This window comes from Ailuropoda melanoleuca, chromosome 15, assembly GCF_002007445.2.
Source record: "Ailuropoda melanoleuca isolate Jingjing chromosome 15, ASM200744v2, whole genome shotgun sequence".
NCBI lineage: Eukaryota > Metazoa > Chordata > Mammalia > Carnivora > Ursidae > Ailuropoda > Ailuropoda melanoleuca.
This window is the reverse complement of record NC_048232.1, coordinates 10987611-11006910: the sequence shown is the minus strand read 5'-3', so window position 1 is coordinate 11006910 and position 19300 is coordinate 10987611. Positions and strand designations below refer to the sequence as shown.

At 37.7% G+C, this 19300-nt stretch overlaps 1 protein-coding gene across 2 annotated transcripts in view; it reads right to left on the bottom strand.

Annotated features, from left to right (window-relative positions):
* Positions 1 to 19300, bottom strand: part of CDC123 (cell division cycle 123) — a 72134-nt gene that overhangs the window by 25832 nt on the left and 27002 nt on the right. For both annotated transcript variants that reach the window (XM_034644408.1, XM_034644409.1), the window contains exons 6-7: positions 18234 to 18340; positions 1903 to 1951 (exon numbers count right to left, since the gene is read on the bottom strand). In XM_034644408.1, coding sequence (XP_034500299.1) covers positions 1903 to 1951; positions 18234 to 18340 — 156 coding nt within the window. The remainder of the gene's footprint in view (positions 1 to 1902; positions 1952 to 18233; positions 18341 to 19300) is intronic.

Sequence of the window (19300 nt, the reverse complement as noted above, 5' to 3'; positions counted from 1 at the left end):
AAAAAAAAAAAAAAAACTTATATTGTTAAAATATGCCTAGGATTTTAAAATGCACTGATTTCAATTTTCACTGTTGCAAGCTCTTAGTCAAGATTTACATGTGCTGTATTTTTTAAAAAGAACCTAATAATTAAATGAAGAACTAAAAACTAAAAATGTACACAGTTATCATCTATTAAAAACTAATACTGGCAAATATAGATTTTAGGGCTACAGTAATTTTTATTTAAGCAACAAAGAAATAAGCAATTGTTGCAAACTAACATTAATTTTTTGGAAAATCTGCATAATCTTTATTGAAACAATGTTTTGGGCAGGTAACACATACATTGTGTCGTTGATTGAAAAAACACCTAAGGGTAAAAACTCCTCCCCAACCCATCCAGTCCCTTTGTCCTCCCCCTCAGAGGTAAACAGTGCTGTCAATTTCTCACATAGCTTTCCAGAAATAATCTACAAATAAATGAGCATAGAGTACATGTATATATCTTTTTAAATACACACAGAAGACTATATATAGAATTCTGCTTGCAACTTTTCATTTTAATTATTCTATCACTTTCCTGAGCTTTTAAAACTGAGTTTTAAACCCTATGCACTAACATGATAATGGCATATTCCCAAAAAAGCAATAAAAGAGCAAACTGATGGTGAAATCAATCTTGGGGATAGAAGGTGACATCTAAACAGAGATTATGCCTCGGGGCAAGACTTGAGAAATAATCTTTGTCATTTTGTGTTTTCCAGCACCAAATGATAAGACACAGAAGGTGTTTAATAGATGTTTGTTCAGTGAAATGATATGAATATAATAAATACATATAAAGAATGTTATAAAAATGTTTAATGATTGGGGATATGCTCATACTATGCTATTAAGTCAAAAAAACCCTTCACAACTGGTATGTAAAAAGCCCAATCCTAAGTGCTAAAAGATCTAGTTTGGTGGCCTGGTAAACAGTAAATTAACTGTTCTACAAACATGGTATAATCACAGAAGATATACCAATATATATTCAACACATTAAAAATGTCTTGATAGAGTGAGTCAGCGGGTAAGTTTTGAAAGTGTATACAAAGGTGACAAAGCAAACAATGAATTTTTTTTAAATGAAGAATTTTTTTTAAAAAGACCACTGGACTAATTCTAGTTGGTGTTACAAATCCAAAAATCCAAGCGGTTTGCAATTATGGAGCAGGATGACCACTCTCTTTAACAAATTATGAGCTGTCAAAGTTTTCAAAAGTACTACGTTTTGACAATCCAAGTCCAAGAAGAACCAGGAGTAATGATGAGGAAGAGCCTATCAGGGATATAGCTGAAACCTGGAATCAAGATTTAAAAGAAAAGTATGTTTCAGATTCACTCATAACAACTGATGAGTAGTTACTTGAGTCCAAGAACACTGCCCATTTCAGGGAGGGGTATGTGGGGGGGAGCATATAACTTCAAACCAGGAAACTACAGAATACAAATTTGGGTTTGCTATGTTTGAACTCTTATTGCTACTTCTAAAAATGTTTTCCGGTATCCTTTCAATCTAACTTCTATGTAATTTGTAAAATGAGTAAACAACGTAAAAAAATAAAAAGGTCCACTGAGCCTAAATGGTAAAATGTGATGATTTTTTTTCTTCATACACCAGGTTAAAAAGCCTACCCAGCTTAAGCCACATGATGGGTATAAGGAATTTGTTTTATTACAAAATGCATACATTCTATAGTATGTATATACTGTGTATATGTGTATATATTTACTTATACATATATTTATCATAAATATATGTTCCCAGAGAAACTGAACCAAAAAATTTTATTCATTTTGCTTAAGAATAGATAGCAATTTTCAACACATCTTCATCTAGGATTATCAATCTCAAGATTTAGAAAATAAATCCTTACCTCATATTCTATACAAGGATCTGGAGAATCATCAGTACAATGAATAAATCTTTAAGAGAAAAAAAGGCAACTGAATTTTTTTCATGCCAGTTTATGTACACACATTACTTATAGTCAATGTGATATGTGTAAGGTTTTACTAGAAGGCTAATTCAAATCTGATGAACATTTATTAAGCACTATTAACATCAGATGTTAGCTGAGGCACCCGAAATGGTATTTCACTAGTCCTCAAAACCACCAAGTAAGCTACTATTATCTTCATTTTCTGTCAAAAAAACAAAGAAATTTAGACCCAGAAACAACCAAATTTAGTGACCAAGCCAGGACTAAAACTCAGATTGTCTAAATATAGATTCCAAATGAAGACAGGATGGCGCTGCTGTTCTACAATTCCCATTGCCTTCTTTATGGCTAAACCAGAGGTCTACTTCTCTGCTGACATTACCTCTACCATCTAAAGCCACACAAAGTTAATCCAATCCTTACCCTGCATGCCATTTAAAAAAATATTTGATAAACTACTCATTCCTTACATTTACTGTTTCCCCTCTAAAAATCCTCCACTTCATTAACAATTTTTCATGTATTTTCTAACCACCTTTGTTAAATGTCTCCCTATGCCTAGAACTGGCTAGGTACCAGAAATGTTAAAATGACCAGAGTCCCTTGTTCTTTAGGAAGTTAGTCTGGTGGGGAAAGCCTAAAAAGTAGACAAAGAAATTAAAAACACCGAGAGCAAAAATAAGAATACTCTGACAGCACAAAGGAAAAACCGATTAGCTCTCTGGGGGGTGGGGAGGGGAGGTGGTAGTTGAGAAGGCTTCATTCAACAGGAAGGGAAGGGTCCACATTTAAGGCAAAGGGAAGCATGCACTAAAGCAGGAAGAGAAATGAGAACTGTCAGGCTGTACCCAGAGAACTACCGCGGATTCGCGCGGATGGAGTGTAGAGTGCAAGGAGAACGGCCGAAAGATGAGGTCAGACCTTGCGCACTGTTGGTGGGAATGTAAACTGGCGCAGCTGCCGTGGAAAAATGTATGGAGTTTCCTCAAAACAGTAAAAGTACAACTACCATATGATCCAGCAATTCCACTACTGGGTATTTACCCAAAGAAAACAAAAATATTAATTCAAAAAGATTTATGCACCCCTATGTTTACTGTAGCATTATTTATAACAGTCGAGATATGGAAGCAGTCCAAGTGTCCATCGACAGATGAATGGATAAAGATATGGGTATGTTAAACAAACAAAAAGCAGAAAAAGACTCATGTTTATAAGAAATAGACTCATAAATACAGAGGACAAACTGGTGGCTGCCAGAGGGGAAGGGAGTGGGGGAATGGGCAAAAAGGGTGAAGCAGGGTGGGAGATACATGTTTCCAGTTAAAGAATGAGTAAGTCATGGGGATAAAAGACACAGCATAGGCAATCCAGTCAGTGGCACTGGGAGAGTGTTGTATGGGGACAGATGGCAGCTACGCCTGTGGTGAGCATACCGTAAAACATGGACTTGTTAAATCACTATGTTTTACACCCAAAACTAATGTAACATTGTGTCAACTATACCCCAATTAAAAAAAAAAAAAAAAAAGACGACATTGGAGAAAAATTTTGGATGAGGAGGAGTATCCAGATTGTGAAGGGTCTTGTCTCTCTAGGGAGGCTGTACTTTATTATACAGACAATGGGGAGCTAAGTTCCTAAACATGTGAGGGCTTTAGGACTACCACTGTGGCAATGGTACTGGACAGCTGGGAGGGGAGGCGGGGAGACCAGTTAGAAGGTTCAATCCAATAGCCCTGAGGAGAGATAAAGGTCTAGCTGCTGCAGTAGGAGTGGGGGAGGACGAAGGCACTAGACAAAGTTATTCAGGAGGCAAAGCCAATATTGCCTGGCACCCTGTTGAAAGTGAGGGGTGAAGGAGAAAGAGGCTGGGATGACTGAGGTCTAGTTTAAAAGACTGGCTGGACAGTGATGGGAATGCCATTCATTGAGACTGAGAGAAAAGCAGGTGACAGGGGTGAGGGAAAGATGGGAGAGAATTATGTTTGTATATGGAGAGTGGGAGACATCCTGGGAGAACCACACAGAGATGTCTAAGAAGCAACCAGAAATAAGGAAACTCAAAGAGAAGGAGGAGTTGAAGACAATTATCTGAAGTTATGTAATCACAGAGGTATAAGAGCTAAAGCAGAGGAAGTAAACAGAAGCAATCACCTCAGGCAGATGACAGAACCCTGCAGAACACCAACAGTTAAAGAGTGAGCAAAACTTGCNCAAGTAGAGGAAGTAAACAGAAGCAATCACCTCAGGCAGATGACAGAACCTTGCAGAACACCAACAGTTAAAGAGTGAGCAAAACTTGCAGTCGAGAGACCTTTTTATTAAAAAGAAAAACCCACGCAAAGAAAACAAAAAATACTTTTAAAGATCTCTTAAGCAATTTACAAGTAAAACTGAGTTTGAAAAGCTTTTCAATTCCCCTGAATATTTGATTAGGTTGGAATTCTCTGTAATCATTTGTAATTTATACTATAAACAATAACAATCCCAATTTATTTGGTTGGCTGAGATTCTCAGAAAAGAACCTTTATTCCTACTAACAACTTGGCATGGACAGATATAATCTGAATTAAAAAGAAAAGTACACCCAATGTGCTTTGTTGAAAAACAATGGGTTTTTTCTGTGTTAATGAACAGGCACCAATAATCCTATGAGAAAGTGCTATTAATATCAATTTATCACATCAGGATACCAAGGCTCTGAAAGGTGAGAGATCAAGTAAGTGGAGAGCACTAAACCGGCAAGGATGGAGGTTCTAGAGCTACTGTTAGGGGTGCCTCGGTGGCTCAGTCGGTTAAGTGTCCGACTCTTGATTTCAGCCTAGGTCATGATCTCAGAGTTCTAAGACTGAGCCCCACACTCACTGTGGAGTCTGCTTGTCTCTCTCAGCCTCTGCCCCTCCCCACCGTGCACATGCACACTCTCTCAAAAAAAAAAAAAAAAAAAAAAAAAGCTGCTGTTAAAGCTCAGATTTCAGCTAGAAAAAAAAAATGAAACACCATAAATACCAGATGCATCTAAAAAAATGTCCTTGATTATCTTTAATAGTTCCACATGATAAATTTTTCTTCATTTCGAAAGATTCCTTGCCTTTTTTCCTAGTTTAACAGTCTGAACATTTTAATTAGTAAAAATTGCTATTTTATGAACTCTATTATAAAAATTCCTTTTATCCTTAAAACACATATATACAATTTTATTCTTTTAGTTTTGATAAATTAAAAAATACATAAAAGTACAAAGTGCACATGTAATGCTTTTATAAGCCAATTCAAGCTTACTTTAAAAGTTAATATTTTATGTTTTACAATACAGACAAATATGGAATCACTATGTTGTACACCTGAAACTAATATAACATTATGTCAATTACACCTCAGTAGGAAAAAAAAAAGGAATATTTTGGCTTCCAACTAACCAATAGTTCATTATCAATGATAAAACTGAACTATCTTTTCTTTAATTTAAATGTATCTAAAACATACAGGGAGATGGAAAGAGGAAAATGGCAAAGGAATTTGAATAAACAAAATAACGGCATTATCGTAATGGTTAGTGTAGTACCATTCTCATTTTTGAAATGTGATTTAATCCTGTGGGTGCCATAGTTTTTGTAAATCTGGTAACAGAGGATAGTTACTATTATTCTATAAAGAACAAGATAGATTGATGTTCTATATCTACCTATTTTCAAAACATTACAGGAAACCCAAAAGGCACAATTCCAAAACACAGATCCTTCATAGTCTAATGTTTTCACTGCTCTGATATTCCTACCAATACTGATTTCAGCCCTTGGTTAATCCTCATATTGCTACTTTAAAACAGGTATACATTTTAATGCATATTTGCATTCTCCCATCCTATAACATTTATTTTTTAAGTGTTGATTGGTTTAACATTTAATGTTATTTTAAAAGCCCGGTTAGTTTCAGAAAGTAGAAGTGAGAATGTCTGTGGTGTGTGAGATTATTGTATAAGGATTTTTCTTATTAAGATGATGAACCAGATGGCCCAGTACGGTTCCCGCAAGAGAAGAGTGCAGAGCCAGCTAGTTAAGCCTGAATGTAAAGGTCAATAATAGCATTTTCAAGAGCTCAGCCGAAATACTGCAAAGAATGCTGTGTGTGAATATTTATCCACTTACATTCTGGAGGAGGTAGGTTTAAGAAGCAAAAATGAGTAAAGATAATGAGGGTACTAACAACACTGGAATTTTTACAATCCTTATATATAAATTAATGGACCTAAAACCTGTTCTAAGAGTCTCAATTCTTTTTACGAGTTTAATTAATTAAAACACTTCCTTTATATTATCTTTGAGACTTCTGTTATTTTAAATTGGTACAGCTCTACTTCCTCCTCTCATCTGCTGTCTCATCTTGAGGTAAGATCGACTGTTTTCTCGCGGATCTTGGTATTTCTACATGAGCGCCTATTTGGTCCGGCTCATTTCTCTGGGGGTCCCATGAGGCCTGCGTTGCGGAGTCTTCCCAGGGCACTCGGTATTTGCATCTTCTAGGTGCCTCGAAAGTAAAAATGACTGGGGGACTGACTTTTTAACATTAATTTCTTAGTTAATGGGAGATCTCCAACAGGCAGGTGGTTCAAATTCTGTTTTCCAAAGTTCATAACGAAATATAGGACTGACATTTCATTAAAAACGAAAAACCCAAAGCCCAAGGGGATTCAGTCCTGCTTCCCTGTCTCTGTGCCAATGGATGAATTTTTTTTCTTGTTCATCTTTACTGAAGGCCCAGAACAGTCTCTTTTTCAAATCCTCACTTTATTTTGGCTTAATGCTTGGCCCCAATCCCATAAAGGGATTAAAAATTATGTCCCTTATAGGCTCTGATAACGACCCCTAGGAGGCTTACCTACCTAACCTTCTGATTTTCCATGCTCTTTAAATTTCTTGCATCTGGGATTTGCCTTTTGTTTCTCGTGAATTCAGCTATGCATTTTTCTGTTATAGTTTATATTTTACCCGGCATCTCTAATTTGTAACAAAAGATTTTTTCAAGTTATCTTAGCCTGCTACTGAGCTAAAACCAGAAATTAATGATCAGTTTCTTAAAGTTCTTTTATAATTACAAATAAGAACATTTTGAATCTCATTTGAACATCTCTGCCAACCTGAACAGTCTAGCTATAATTAGTACTTACTAACCATTTTCATGTACACTTATGAGCTTATTGTGCATGTCCAAGTGTGTTTTTAAATCCCACCTCTAAATTTTTTCCTGGGTAAATATTTTATTATAACTTGGAAGATTTCTTTGATTGAAATTTTCAACAAGGTAACAAGAGAAAGTAGTATTAAATCAAAGTCACTGCTTTACGGTCTGGATGGATAGAAAGGAGGCTCCTATATAGAATTATAATTATAGTTCCTCTAGCTAGCCATTAAAACTCCAAATAAACATGTTATTAAATGATGTTATTAAATGTTATATTATCTACAATGGGAATTATAAACTAAAAAAAAATTCTCAGGTACAAAAACAGTAAAGATTTTATTTTGGAAAAAAACCAACAAAACCCGAAAGTCTATTCTGATGAAAGCTACTATGAAATTATACCAATGTATTTTTAAAACATTTTGAAATTAGCCAATAAACAGGAATTTTTGAGAGTAATGTTCTAGATCCAAATTTTTAAAAGAAAAGAAAGAAAAAAAAAGTCTTAGCCCAAAACTGCAAGGACTATGCTCGGCCAGCACTGATCACTGGCAGGCAAGAAGGCTATCTTTTTTCTTTCATTTCTACTCAAGCTACTGCCCAATTCATTCCCTCAACTTCAACAAAATTGCATTTCCTGTCAGCCAAGGGGTCTTAGCAAAAACAGACCTATTCATTATGCCCTAAACATATCTTAAGATTGACATACTTTTTTCTGTGAACTTCATAACTGTAATCAACAAGTTTTTATCATGCCATTCCAAATAGTTCACACATCGAAAAAGAACAAATGTAATACGTTCAATGATAAGGATGTGGGTGTGTGGAGCAGAGGGCAGCACAATCAGGAATATAGGGATGTACTCTAGTATACAGATGAGGCAGAATGTGTCCCATGCTTTGTTACCAGGGAAGAAAGAGACGCCCAGAAAAAGATGCATGTGCCTGCAGTGGGCTGAGCTGTGCTACAATGCAGAAATACTGTACAAGAAAGAGCTAGACGGAGATGAAAACAGAGACAATGCTAGAGGAAAACATTTAAGTTGAAGATGAATCCTATGTGTCAGGGGTAAGGGGTGAGATTCTGGCACTGGACGTACAGATTTACAATATTACCTACTCTAACGGTATGAACTGGGCCTCTAATTTGGACCAGTCACATGGCAGGAGCGGGGGAAGGAGAATCACACTGTTGGTATATTTTGAGACTAATATCTACGTGAATTTACTCTAGGCAACTTAGGTATTACCTACGTCCATTAGCTGAGATCACGATTTCACCATTTTTATAAGTAGTGAGAAAACCTCTTCATTAAAGCTTTCTGAAGTGGCAGTAAACACAATCATTAATGTTTTAAAGTGGCCTACCACCCTAGATATTTACTAGGGCATGAGTCTCATTGGCAAGCTTTTTTTTAAAGCTGGAAGGTTACTTTATACCTCACAGTAAATACTTGCTAAGTATAAGAAAAAGTGTAAATTATGGGCAGGAAAAAAATGCAGAGCCATGGAACATTAAGCATTAAAGTTCTGGTGCTGGAGACTATTGCTCATGAGGAACCCAGAGAACCAAGTTAAGAGTACTGGTGCATTGGGGCGCCTGGGTGGCACAGCGGTTAAGTGTCTGCCTTCGGCTCAGGGCGTGATCCCGGCGTTCTGGGATCGAGCCCCACATCAGGCTCTTCTGCTATGGGCCTGCTTCTTCCTCTCCCACTCCCCCTGCTTGTGTTCCCTCTCTCTCTATCTCTGTCAAATAAATAAATAAAAAATCTAAAAAAAAAAAAAAAAAAAAAAAGAGTACTGGTGCACAGATGCCATTCCAGATTTCACTGGTGGTGGAAAAACAAAGATAAAAGTAAACAATAATGAACTAAGGATCGTTGGGTACATCATTTGATTTTTCATAGAATTCTTCTTCAAAAAGAGATAAGATATGCTATCTAAAATTAAAATAACTTACAGCAGAAAGTGTCATCTCATTAAATGGGCCCTAAAAATCACAAGTTAAAGGTTCTGTCAGGCCCAACTTACACACAAAATTTTACTCCTGAGACTACTTGCGGACTTTTAGGATTAATACCCAGTTTTGTGATGATCTTAAGAGTGCATACAAATTACGTCAAGCATAGCTGAGTTAAATTACTAAGACAAGGGAAATTTCCTAACCTCTAATCAAATTTATCTTGTGGGTGACAAATCCCTCAGAGAAACACTTAATGGATTAATTTTTTCACCCGCTCAGCCCTTCCTTCCAAATGCCAATTGAATACCGGATATTATTTTCTTGCCTTGGCCTACTGAAGTGACACTTAATCAATAAAATAATTGCTGAAAGCAGCCTTGAGACTCAACAAGTCTAACCACATAAAATGTTTATATCTGGGCAAACAGTTCACTCAGTGAGTCTAGTGCGACAGATTGTGTTAAATGTGTCATACTTCAACTTCCACTTTTTAAAGCTTCCTGGGTACAATAACCAGTTTTGAGGAACAGGAAAAATAAGAGTACTTAATATTCTGTATCAGCTCACAACTGTGGCAGATAGTGCTGCTGGTCTCCCGCGAGTTCTTCCCGACCTGCATCCTTGCTAACACAATTGTGGCTGCTGCATCAGGAAGCACTTGTACTCTCGGTCCCCTCAGGAATCCCGGGGATGCACGTGCTGCTTAATCTAAGCAGTCCTCAAGGCGTGGGCCTCCCCAAGGCTCATGACGATAACCTGGGAACTTCTTAGAAATTCTATTCTCGGGCCTCACTCCCAGCCTACTGAACCAGAACCTCAGGGAGGGGACCAGCCATCTGTGTTTCATCAAAGCCCTTAGATGATCCTGATGCGTGTTAACGTCTGACAGCCCCGATCTAAACCAGTCATTACATTTCTGTTCCCTCTGCCAACGGCTGGATTAGGCTGGGTCACTATGTGGCCAATGAGCCTGACAGGAAGTCTCCTGGGTAGCTTCCAGAATGCTTTATTTGCTCACATACAGAGGGTAGTGAGAGGAAACACACCACCCTTCTATTTTTGGTTCAGATACTGTCACGTCTTCACGTGATGCCCAGAACTGTAACAGCAATCTTGAAACCAGTAGGTGATAATTCCAAATACCACACCAGTAAGCCAAGCATGAGCGTAGGGTAAAAACTGAGAGCCTGGCTCCTTGGAGACCTTGAAAAGCAGCTCAATTAAGCCCAGAAATACCCACGCTCCAGAGTCCTTATTAAATAATATATTTTTTAAAACTCTGAATGTGTAAACTACTTTTAGTTGGCCTACTGTTAGCTTGTAATCCTGACTGGCATATCTTTCCTTTTTTGAGGTAAGCCCCAAAATAGTAAAAACAATATGATGTCACTTTTATAATATTATATAATCTTACACATATCACAGATAATTATATAATAACTCCATAAAGTCTTTTTATAATTTACATTTATATTTACTGTTTTTATTTATAACATTTTTATTATATAATAAATTCTTACAAAATTAAATTCTTTATGATATTCTCTATTTTAATTTGAAGCATTTTTAAAAGGAGGAATTTAAGACTTTACTAAGAGAAAATACAGAAACCATTTGGAAAGGCATTACTGAAATTATATTCTGGTTTTGGTTCTACTAACTAGTTTGTGGGAACAAATGACCAAGCAGATTTAGGCCTCGATTTTCTAGCCGATAGAAGGAAAGAGATTAAATCATTGACACAATACTGTCTAATTTAAAGAATTACGCTCCGAATTTAATCTTTCGAGGCTCCTGAAAGGCCTATGAGACAAAAGTTCATCTTTCACTAAAGATCCTATCAATACAGATTTTTACGGTGACAAGACTTACAGCTCTGCGGCCTCGTACCGACAAATACTTCCAGAAGAAGGTGACAAATTTGAGCCGGCCAGCTGAAAGGCTACAAGCTCGGTGCTTGGGGTTTGCTCCTGCCAACTCCCAATTATTTAGACTAGGAGAAGCATGGTATTCTGTGGGTAAACACTCTTAATCCAAGGCCTCAAATTCATTTGCTGCTTTAACCTCCCTCCCAGGCAAAAGTCAAAGAGCACAGAAGGCCAAACAACTGACTGGTATTTCTACCTTCTCCTGGACTACTGTTAGATTCACGCAGGACAAAGAGAAAGAGGTGGGCTAGGGAGCAGCAGCAGTTCACCAAGATGCAAAGATGACTTAAAAAACCATCAGCCACAGAGAATTAAAAGCGACTTACAGTAATTTTTGAAAAGGAAAAGATGTCTTCATACTCTCACTGCAACTAATGTTAAAGGTACATGGAAACCCCTATCTGATAACTAGCAAGCATAGAGCATTTTTAATGTAATATAGTTTAAGGCCCCTTTACTTAAAGCATTAGATATTTAAAAGCTTTATAATGGACAAAGAAGACAGCGACGACTTCCTCGAATCAGAGGGACTCTCCTAGAACGGAAATGCCACAGCATTATTACTAAACAAGGGCCGCCAAACACCTATTAATGTCTGTGCCAGTGTGACCACAAAAGGTGGACAACGAAATATGAAAACAATATAAAGCTCTTCTCTGTAAATGAGCCAGAAGTATCGATACAGGTAAACCCCTTTTATAATAAACNGTTTCATTAAAAACGAAAAACCCAAAGCCCAAGGGGATTCAGTCCTGCTTCCCTGTCTCTGTGCCAATGGATGAATTTTTTTTCTTGTTCATCTTTACTGAAGGCCCAGAACAGTCTCTTTTTCAAATCCTCACTTTATTTTGGCTTAATGCTTGGCCCCAATCCCATAAAGGGATTAAAAATTATGTCCCTTATAGGCTCTGATAACGACCCCTAGGAGGCTTACCTACCTAACCTTCTGATTTTCCATGCTCTTTAAATTTCTTGCATCTGGGATTTGCCTTTTGTTTCTCGTGAATTCAGCTATGCATTTTTCTGTTATAGTTTATATTTTACCCGGCATCTCTAATTTGTAACAAAAGATTTTTTCAAGTTATCTTAGCCTGCTACTGAGCTAAAACCAGAAATTAATGATCAGTTTCTTAAAGTTCTTTTATAATTACAAATAAGAACATTTTGAATCTCATTTGAACATCTCTGCCAACCTGAACAGTCTAGCTATAATTAGTACTTACTAACCATTTTCATGTACACTTATGAGCTTATTGTGCATGTCCAAGTGTGTTTTTAAATCCCACCTCTAAATTTTTTCCTGGGTAAATATTTTATTATAACTTGGAAGATTTCTTTGATTGAAATTTTCAACAAGGTAACAAGAGAAAGTAGTATTAAATCAAAGTCACTGCTTTACGGTCTGGATGGATAGAAAGGAGGCTCCTATATAGAATTATAATTATAGTTCCTCTAGCTAGCCATTAAAACTCCAAATAAACATGTTATTAAATGATGTTATTAAATGTTATATTATCTACAATGGGAATTATAAACTAAAAAAAAATTCTCAGGTACAAAAACAGTAAAGATTTTATTTTGGAAAAAAACCAACAAAACCCGAAAGTCTATTCTGATGAAAGCTACTATGAAATTATACCAATGTATTTTTAAAACATTTTGAAATTAGCCAATAAACAGGAATTTTTGAGAGTAATGTTCTAGATCCAAATTTTTAAAAGAAAAGAAAGAAAAAAAAAGTCTTAGCCCAAAACTGCAAGGACTATGCTCGGCCAGCACTGATCACTGGCAGGCAAGAAGGCTATCTTTTTTCTTTCATTTCTACTCAAGCTACTGCCCAATTCATTCCCTCAACTTCAACAAAATTGCATTTCCTGTCAGCCAAGGGGTCTTAGCAAAAACAGACCTATTCATTATGCCCTAAACATATCTTAAGATTGACATACTTTTTTCTGTGAACTTCATAACTGTAATCAACAAGTTTTTATCATGCCATTCCAAATAGTTCACACATCGAAAAAGAACAAATGTAATACGTTCAATGATAAGGATGTGGGTGTGTGGAGCAGAGGGCAGCACAATCAGGAATATAGGGATGTACTCTAGTATACAGATGAGGCAGAATGTGTCCCATGCTTTGTTACCAGGGAAGAAGGAGACGCCCAGAAAAAGATGCATGTGCCTGCAGTGGGCTGAGCTGTGCTACAATGCAGAAATACTGTACAAGAAAGAGCTAGACGGAGATGAAAACAGAGACAATGCTAGAGGAAAACATTTAAGTTGAAGATGAATCCTATGTGTCAGGGGTAAGGGGTGAGATTCTGGCACTGGACGTACAGATTTACAATATTACCTACTCTAACGGTATGAACTGGGCCTCTAATTTGGACCAGTCACATGGCAGGAGCGGGGGAAGGAGAATCACACTGTTGGTATATTTTGAGACTAATATCTACGTGAATTTACTCTAGGCAACTTAGGTATTACCTACGTCCATTAGCTGAGATCACGATTTCACCATTTTTATAAGTAGTGAGAAAACCTCTTCATTAAAGCTTTCTGAAGTGGCAGTAAACACAATCATTAATGTTTTAAAGTGGCCTACCACCCTAGATATTTACTAGGGCATGAGTCTCATTGGCGAGCTTTTTTTTAAAGCTGGAAGGTTACTTTATACCTCACAGTAAATACTTGCTAAGTATAAGAAAAAGTGTAAATTATGGGCAGGAAAAAAATGCAGAGCCATGGAACATTAAGCATTAAAGTTCTGGTGCTGGAGACTATTGCTCATGAGGAACCCAGAGAACCAAGTTAAGAGTACTGGTGCATTGGGGCGCCTGGGTGGCACAGCGGTTAAGTGTCTGCCTTCGGCTCAGGGCGTGATCCCGGCGTTCTGGGATCGAGCCCCACATCAGGCTCTTCTGCTATGGGCCTGCTTCTTCCTCTCCCACTCCCCCTGCTTGTGTTCCCTCTCTCTCTATCTCTGTCAAATAAATAAAAAAAAAAACTAAAAAAAAAAAAAAAAAAAAAGAGTACTGGTGCACAGATGCCATTCCAGATTTCACTGGTGGTGGAAAAACAAAGATAAAAGTAAACAATAATGAACTAAGGATCGTTGGGTACATCATTTGATTTTTCATAGAATTCTTCTTCAAAAAGAGATAAGATATGCTATCTAAAATTAAAATAACTTACAGCAGAAAGTGTCATCTCATTAAATGGGCCCTAAAAATCACAAGTTAAAGGTTCTGTCAGGCCCAACTTACACACAAAATTTTACTCCTGAGACTACTTGCGGACTTTTAGGATTAATACCCAGTTTTGTGATGATCTTAAGAGTGCATACAAATTACGTCAAGCATAGCTGAGTTAAATTACTAAGACAAGGGAAATTTCCTAACCTCTAATCAAATTTATCTTGTGGGTGACAAATCCCTCAGAGAAACACTTAATGGATTAATTTTTTCACCCGCTCAGCCCTTCCTTCCAAATGCCAATTGAATACCGGATATTATTTTCTTGCCTTGGCCTACTGAAGTGACACTTAATCAATAAAATAATTGCTGAAAGCAGCCTTGAGACTCAACAAGTCTAACCACATAAAATGTTTATATCTGGGCAAACAGTTCACTCAGTGAGTCTAGTGCGACAGATTGTGTTAAATGTGTCATACTTCAACTTCCACTTTTTAAAGCTTCCTGGGTACAATAACCAGTTTTGAGGAACAGGAAAAATAAGAGTACTTAATATTCTGTATCAGCTCACAACTGTGGCAGATAGTGCTGCTGGTCTCCCGCGAGTTCTTCCCGACCTGCATCCTTGCTAACACAATTGTGGCTGCTGCATCAGGAAGCACTTGTACTCTCAGTCCCCTCAGGAATCCCGGGGATGCACGTGCTGCTTAATCTAAGCAGTCCTCAAGGCGTGGGCCTCCCCAAGGCTCATGACGATAACCTGGGAACTTCTTAGAAATTCTATTCTCGGGCCTCACTCCCAGCCTACTGAACCAGAACCTCAGGGAGGGGACCAGCCATCTGTGTTTCATCAAAGCCCTTAGATGATCCTGATGCGTGTTAACGTCTGACAGCCCCGATCTAAACCAGTCATTACATTTCTGTTCCCTCTGCCAACGGCTGGATTAGGCTGGGTCACTATGTGGCCAATGAGCCTGACAGGAAGTCTCCTGGGTAGCTTCCAGAATGCTTTATTTGCTCACATACAGAGGGTAGTGAGAGGAAACACACCACCCTTCTATTTTTGGTTCAGATACTGTCACGTCTTCACGTGATGCCCAGAACTGTAACAGCAATCTTGAAACCAGTAGGTGATAATTCCAAATACCACACCAGTAAGCCAAGCATGAGCGTAGGGTAAAAACTGAGAGCCTGGCTCCTTGGAGACCTTGAAAAGCAGCTCAATTAAGCCCAGAAATACCCACGCTCCAGAGTCCTTATTAAATAATATATTTTTTAAAACTCTGAATGTGTAAACTACTTTTAGTTGGCCTACTGTTAGCTTGTAATCCTGACTGGCATATCTTTCCTTTTTTGAGGTAAGCCCCAAAATAGTAAAAACAATATGATGTCACTTTTATAATATTATATAATCTTACACATATCACAGATAATTATATAATAACTCCATAAAGTCTTTTTATAATTTACATTTATATTTACTGTTTTTATTTATAACATTTTTATTATATAATAAATTCTTACAAAATTAAATTCTTTATGATATTCTCTATTTTAATTTGAAGCATTTTTAAAAGGAGGAATTTAAGACTTTACTAAGAGAAAATACAGAAACCATTTGGAAAGGCATTACTGAAATTATATTCTGGTTTTGGTTCTACTAACTAGTTTGTGGGAACAAATGACCAAGCAGATTTAGGCCTCGATTTTCTAGCCGATAGAAGGAAAGAGATTAAATCATTGACACAATACTGTCTAATTTAAAGAATTACGCTCCGAATTTAATCTTTCGAGGCTCCTGAAAGGCCTATGAGACAAAAGTTCATCTTTCACTAAAGATCCTATCAATACAGATTTTTACGGTGACAAGACTTACAGCTCTGCGGCCTCGTACCGACAAATACTTCCAGAAGAAGGTGACAAATTTGAGCCGGCCAGCTGAAAGGCTACAAGCTCGGTGCTTGGGGTTTGCTCCTGCCAACTCCCAATTATTTAGACTAGGAGAAGCATGGTATTCTGTGGGTAAACACTCTTAATCCAAGGCCTCAAATTCATTTGCTGCTTTAACCTCCCTCCCAGGCAAAAGTCAAAGAGCACATAAGGCCAAACAACTGACTGGTATTTCTACCTTCTCCTGGACTACTGTTAGATTCACGCAGGACAAAGAGAAAGAGGTGGGCTAGGGAGCAGCAGCAGTTCACCAAGATGCAAAGATGACTTAAAAAACCATCAGCCACAGAGAATTAAAAGCGACTTACAGTAATTTTTGAAAAGGAAAAGATGTCTTCATACTCTCACTGCAACTAATGTTAAAGGTACATGGAAACCCCTATCTGATAACTAGCAAGCATAGAGCATTTTTAATGTAATATAGTTTAAGGCCCCTTTACTTAAAGCATTAGATATTTAAAAGCTTTATAATGGACAAAGAAGACAGCGACGACTTCCTCGAATCAGAGGGACTCTCCTAGAACGGAAATGCCACAGCATTATTACTAAACAAGGGCCGCCAAACACCTATTAATGTCTGTGCCAGTGTGACCACAAAAGGTGGACAACGAAATATGAAAACAATATAAAGCTCTTCTCTGTAAATGAGCCAGAAGTATCGATACAGGTAAACCCCTTTTATAATAAACTTACAATTTAACCAGACTCATTTATTAACACCGAACTTCATTTGTTATTATAATACTAAAACCAACGCCCAAGCTGCAGAACTCAGAGGCAAAAGACTAGGTGCACAACTGACATGCAGTGAGTTTTTTTTTTGTGCCAGGCTTCTCCTCAAAAAAGGATCTGAAGCTGATATGGGGTGAATGGGCAGGGCAGACTACATGGACGGACAGGGAAGAAGTGGCATGGGTACACAGTATTTGCACCCCTATTTACCCGCTTAGTTGCTGGATTTTGTGATATACTTTACTTTAGACATTGGTTTAAGAAGTAGTTTAAGTGCAATAATTGGTTTGTTTATGATGGGTGGGATGGGAAATCTAGAAGAACACCTATTTGATGACAGAACGAGAGAGCATAGAGAGTCACTGGCAGGTCAATGGTGGAGGTGGGTTATCTGCCTAGGAGTTCTTTAGCTAAAGAGTAACTGGCAAAGAAAGGAAAACAGCAATTCCATTTCCTGAAATTTATTCTAGGAAAAAAATTAGGAACATGCATAAACATTTAGCTCAGGGATATTCACTGTAGAATTATTGACAAATAGAAGACTGATCAAACAAATCATGCTGTAGCTAACCAGTGGAATGCATTAAAGTAATTTTAAACAATGATGCATATATGACACGTAAAGATGTTAGCTCTATACTGCAGGCTACTAAGCAAGACTCTGTTAAAATATTAGAATATGGTTAGACACAGGTATATCTATATTATACATAAAAAAGAAAGAATTCTGGAAGTACATAAAACTAACTGTGGTGAGGTCATGGGTGCTTCTACATTTCCTGTTTTTGTTTAGTTCAAATTCCTAATTTTGTTTTTCTATAAGCATATATTGATTTTATAATGAGAAAAAAATTACCAAAATATTTAATGGGCAGATACAAAGAAAGCCCTTGATATTTACGAATATTCATTGTAGAGCATTTACTATCAAAGGAAAAGAAAGGTCTGCTCTAATACGTCCTGTTATATGGAACTGCTATTGTGTTGTTATGGTTTTTTTTAAGAGATTTTATTTATTTATTTACTTGAGAGACAGACAGAGAGAGAGATAGAGAGACAGAGCACAAGCGGGGTAGAGGGGCAGAGGAAGAGGGAGAAGCAGACTCCCCACTAAGCAGGAAGCCAGACGTGGGGCTCAACCCCAGAACGGGGAGATCATGACCTAAGCTGAAGGCAGACGCTTAACTGACTAAGTCACCCCGGCGCCCCAGAACTGTTGTTTTTAACAGTACTAGAAGCAGCGGGATTTCGCCTTCAGCAAAACTCTCGTAAGTACAGAAACTATTGACATGGGAGATGAAGAGACATACTTACGGCTGAGTGAAGTCACGAGTGATGAAATCAGAACTCTTGAACAACAGAAAGATGTCGCTGAGGGTTTTACATTTCAGAGAACTGTTCATTGCTATCCAGTATGCATCCTAAATAATGATAAAGCACATGCAACTTAGCATATATTCCAAGTCAGTTGCTATGTATGAGGCTCAGGCCTATACACAAAACTGATAACACACATTCCGTTTAAAGAAAAAGTTCAGGTGATTTCTCAAACTCAATACGCGAGAAACAAATCATAAAATGGACAGAAGATATGAACAGGCACTTTTCCAATGAAGACATACAAATGGCTAACAGACACATGAAAAAATGTTCAAAATCATTAGCCATCAGGGAAATTCAAGTCAAAACCATACTAAGATACCACCTTACGCCAGTTAGAATGGCAAAAATAGACAAGGCAAGAAACAATTGCTGGAGAGGATGTGGAGAAAGGGGATCCCTCCTACATTGTTGGTAGGAATGCAAGTTGGTACAGCCACTCTGGAAAACAGTGTGGAGGTCCCTTAAAAAGTTAAAAATTGAGCTACCCTATGACCCAGCCATTGCACTACTGGATATTTACCCCCAAAGATATGGACAGAGTGGAGAGAAGGGCCATATGCACCCCAAAGTTCATAGCAGCATTGTCCACAATAGCCAGATCGTGGAAGGAAATGAGATGCCCTTCAACAGATGGCTGGATTAAGAAGTTGTGGTCCATACACACAATGGAATATTACTCAGCTATCAGAAAGAACAAGTTCTCAACATTTGCTGCAACATGGACAGCACTGGAGGAGATAATGCTAAGTGAAATAAGTCAAGCAGAGAAAGACAATTATCATATGATTTCTCTCATCTATGGAACATAAGAACTAGGATGATCGGTAGGGGAAGAAAGGGATAAAGAAAAGGGGGGTAATCAGAAGGGGGAATGAAACATGAGAGACTATGGACTATGAGAAACAAACTGAAGACTTCAGAGGGGAGGGGGTGGGGGAATGGGATAGACTGGTGATGGGTAGTAAGGAGGGCACGTATCGCATGGTGCACTGGGTGTT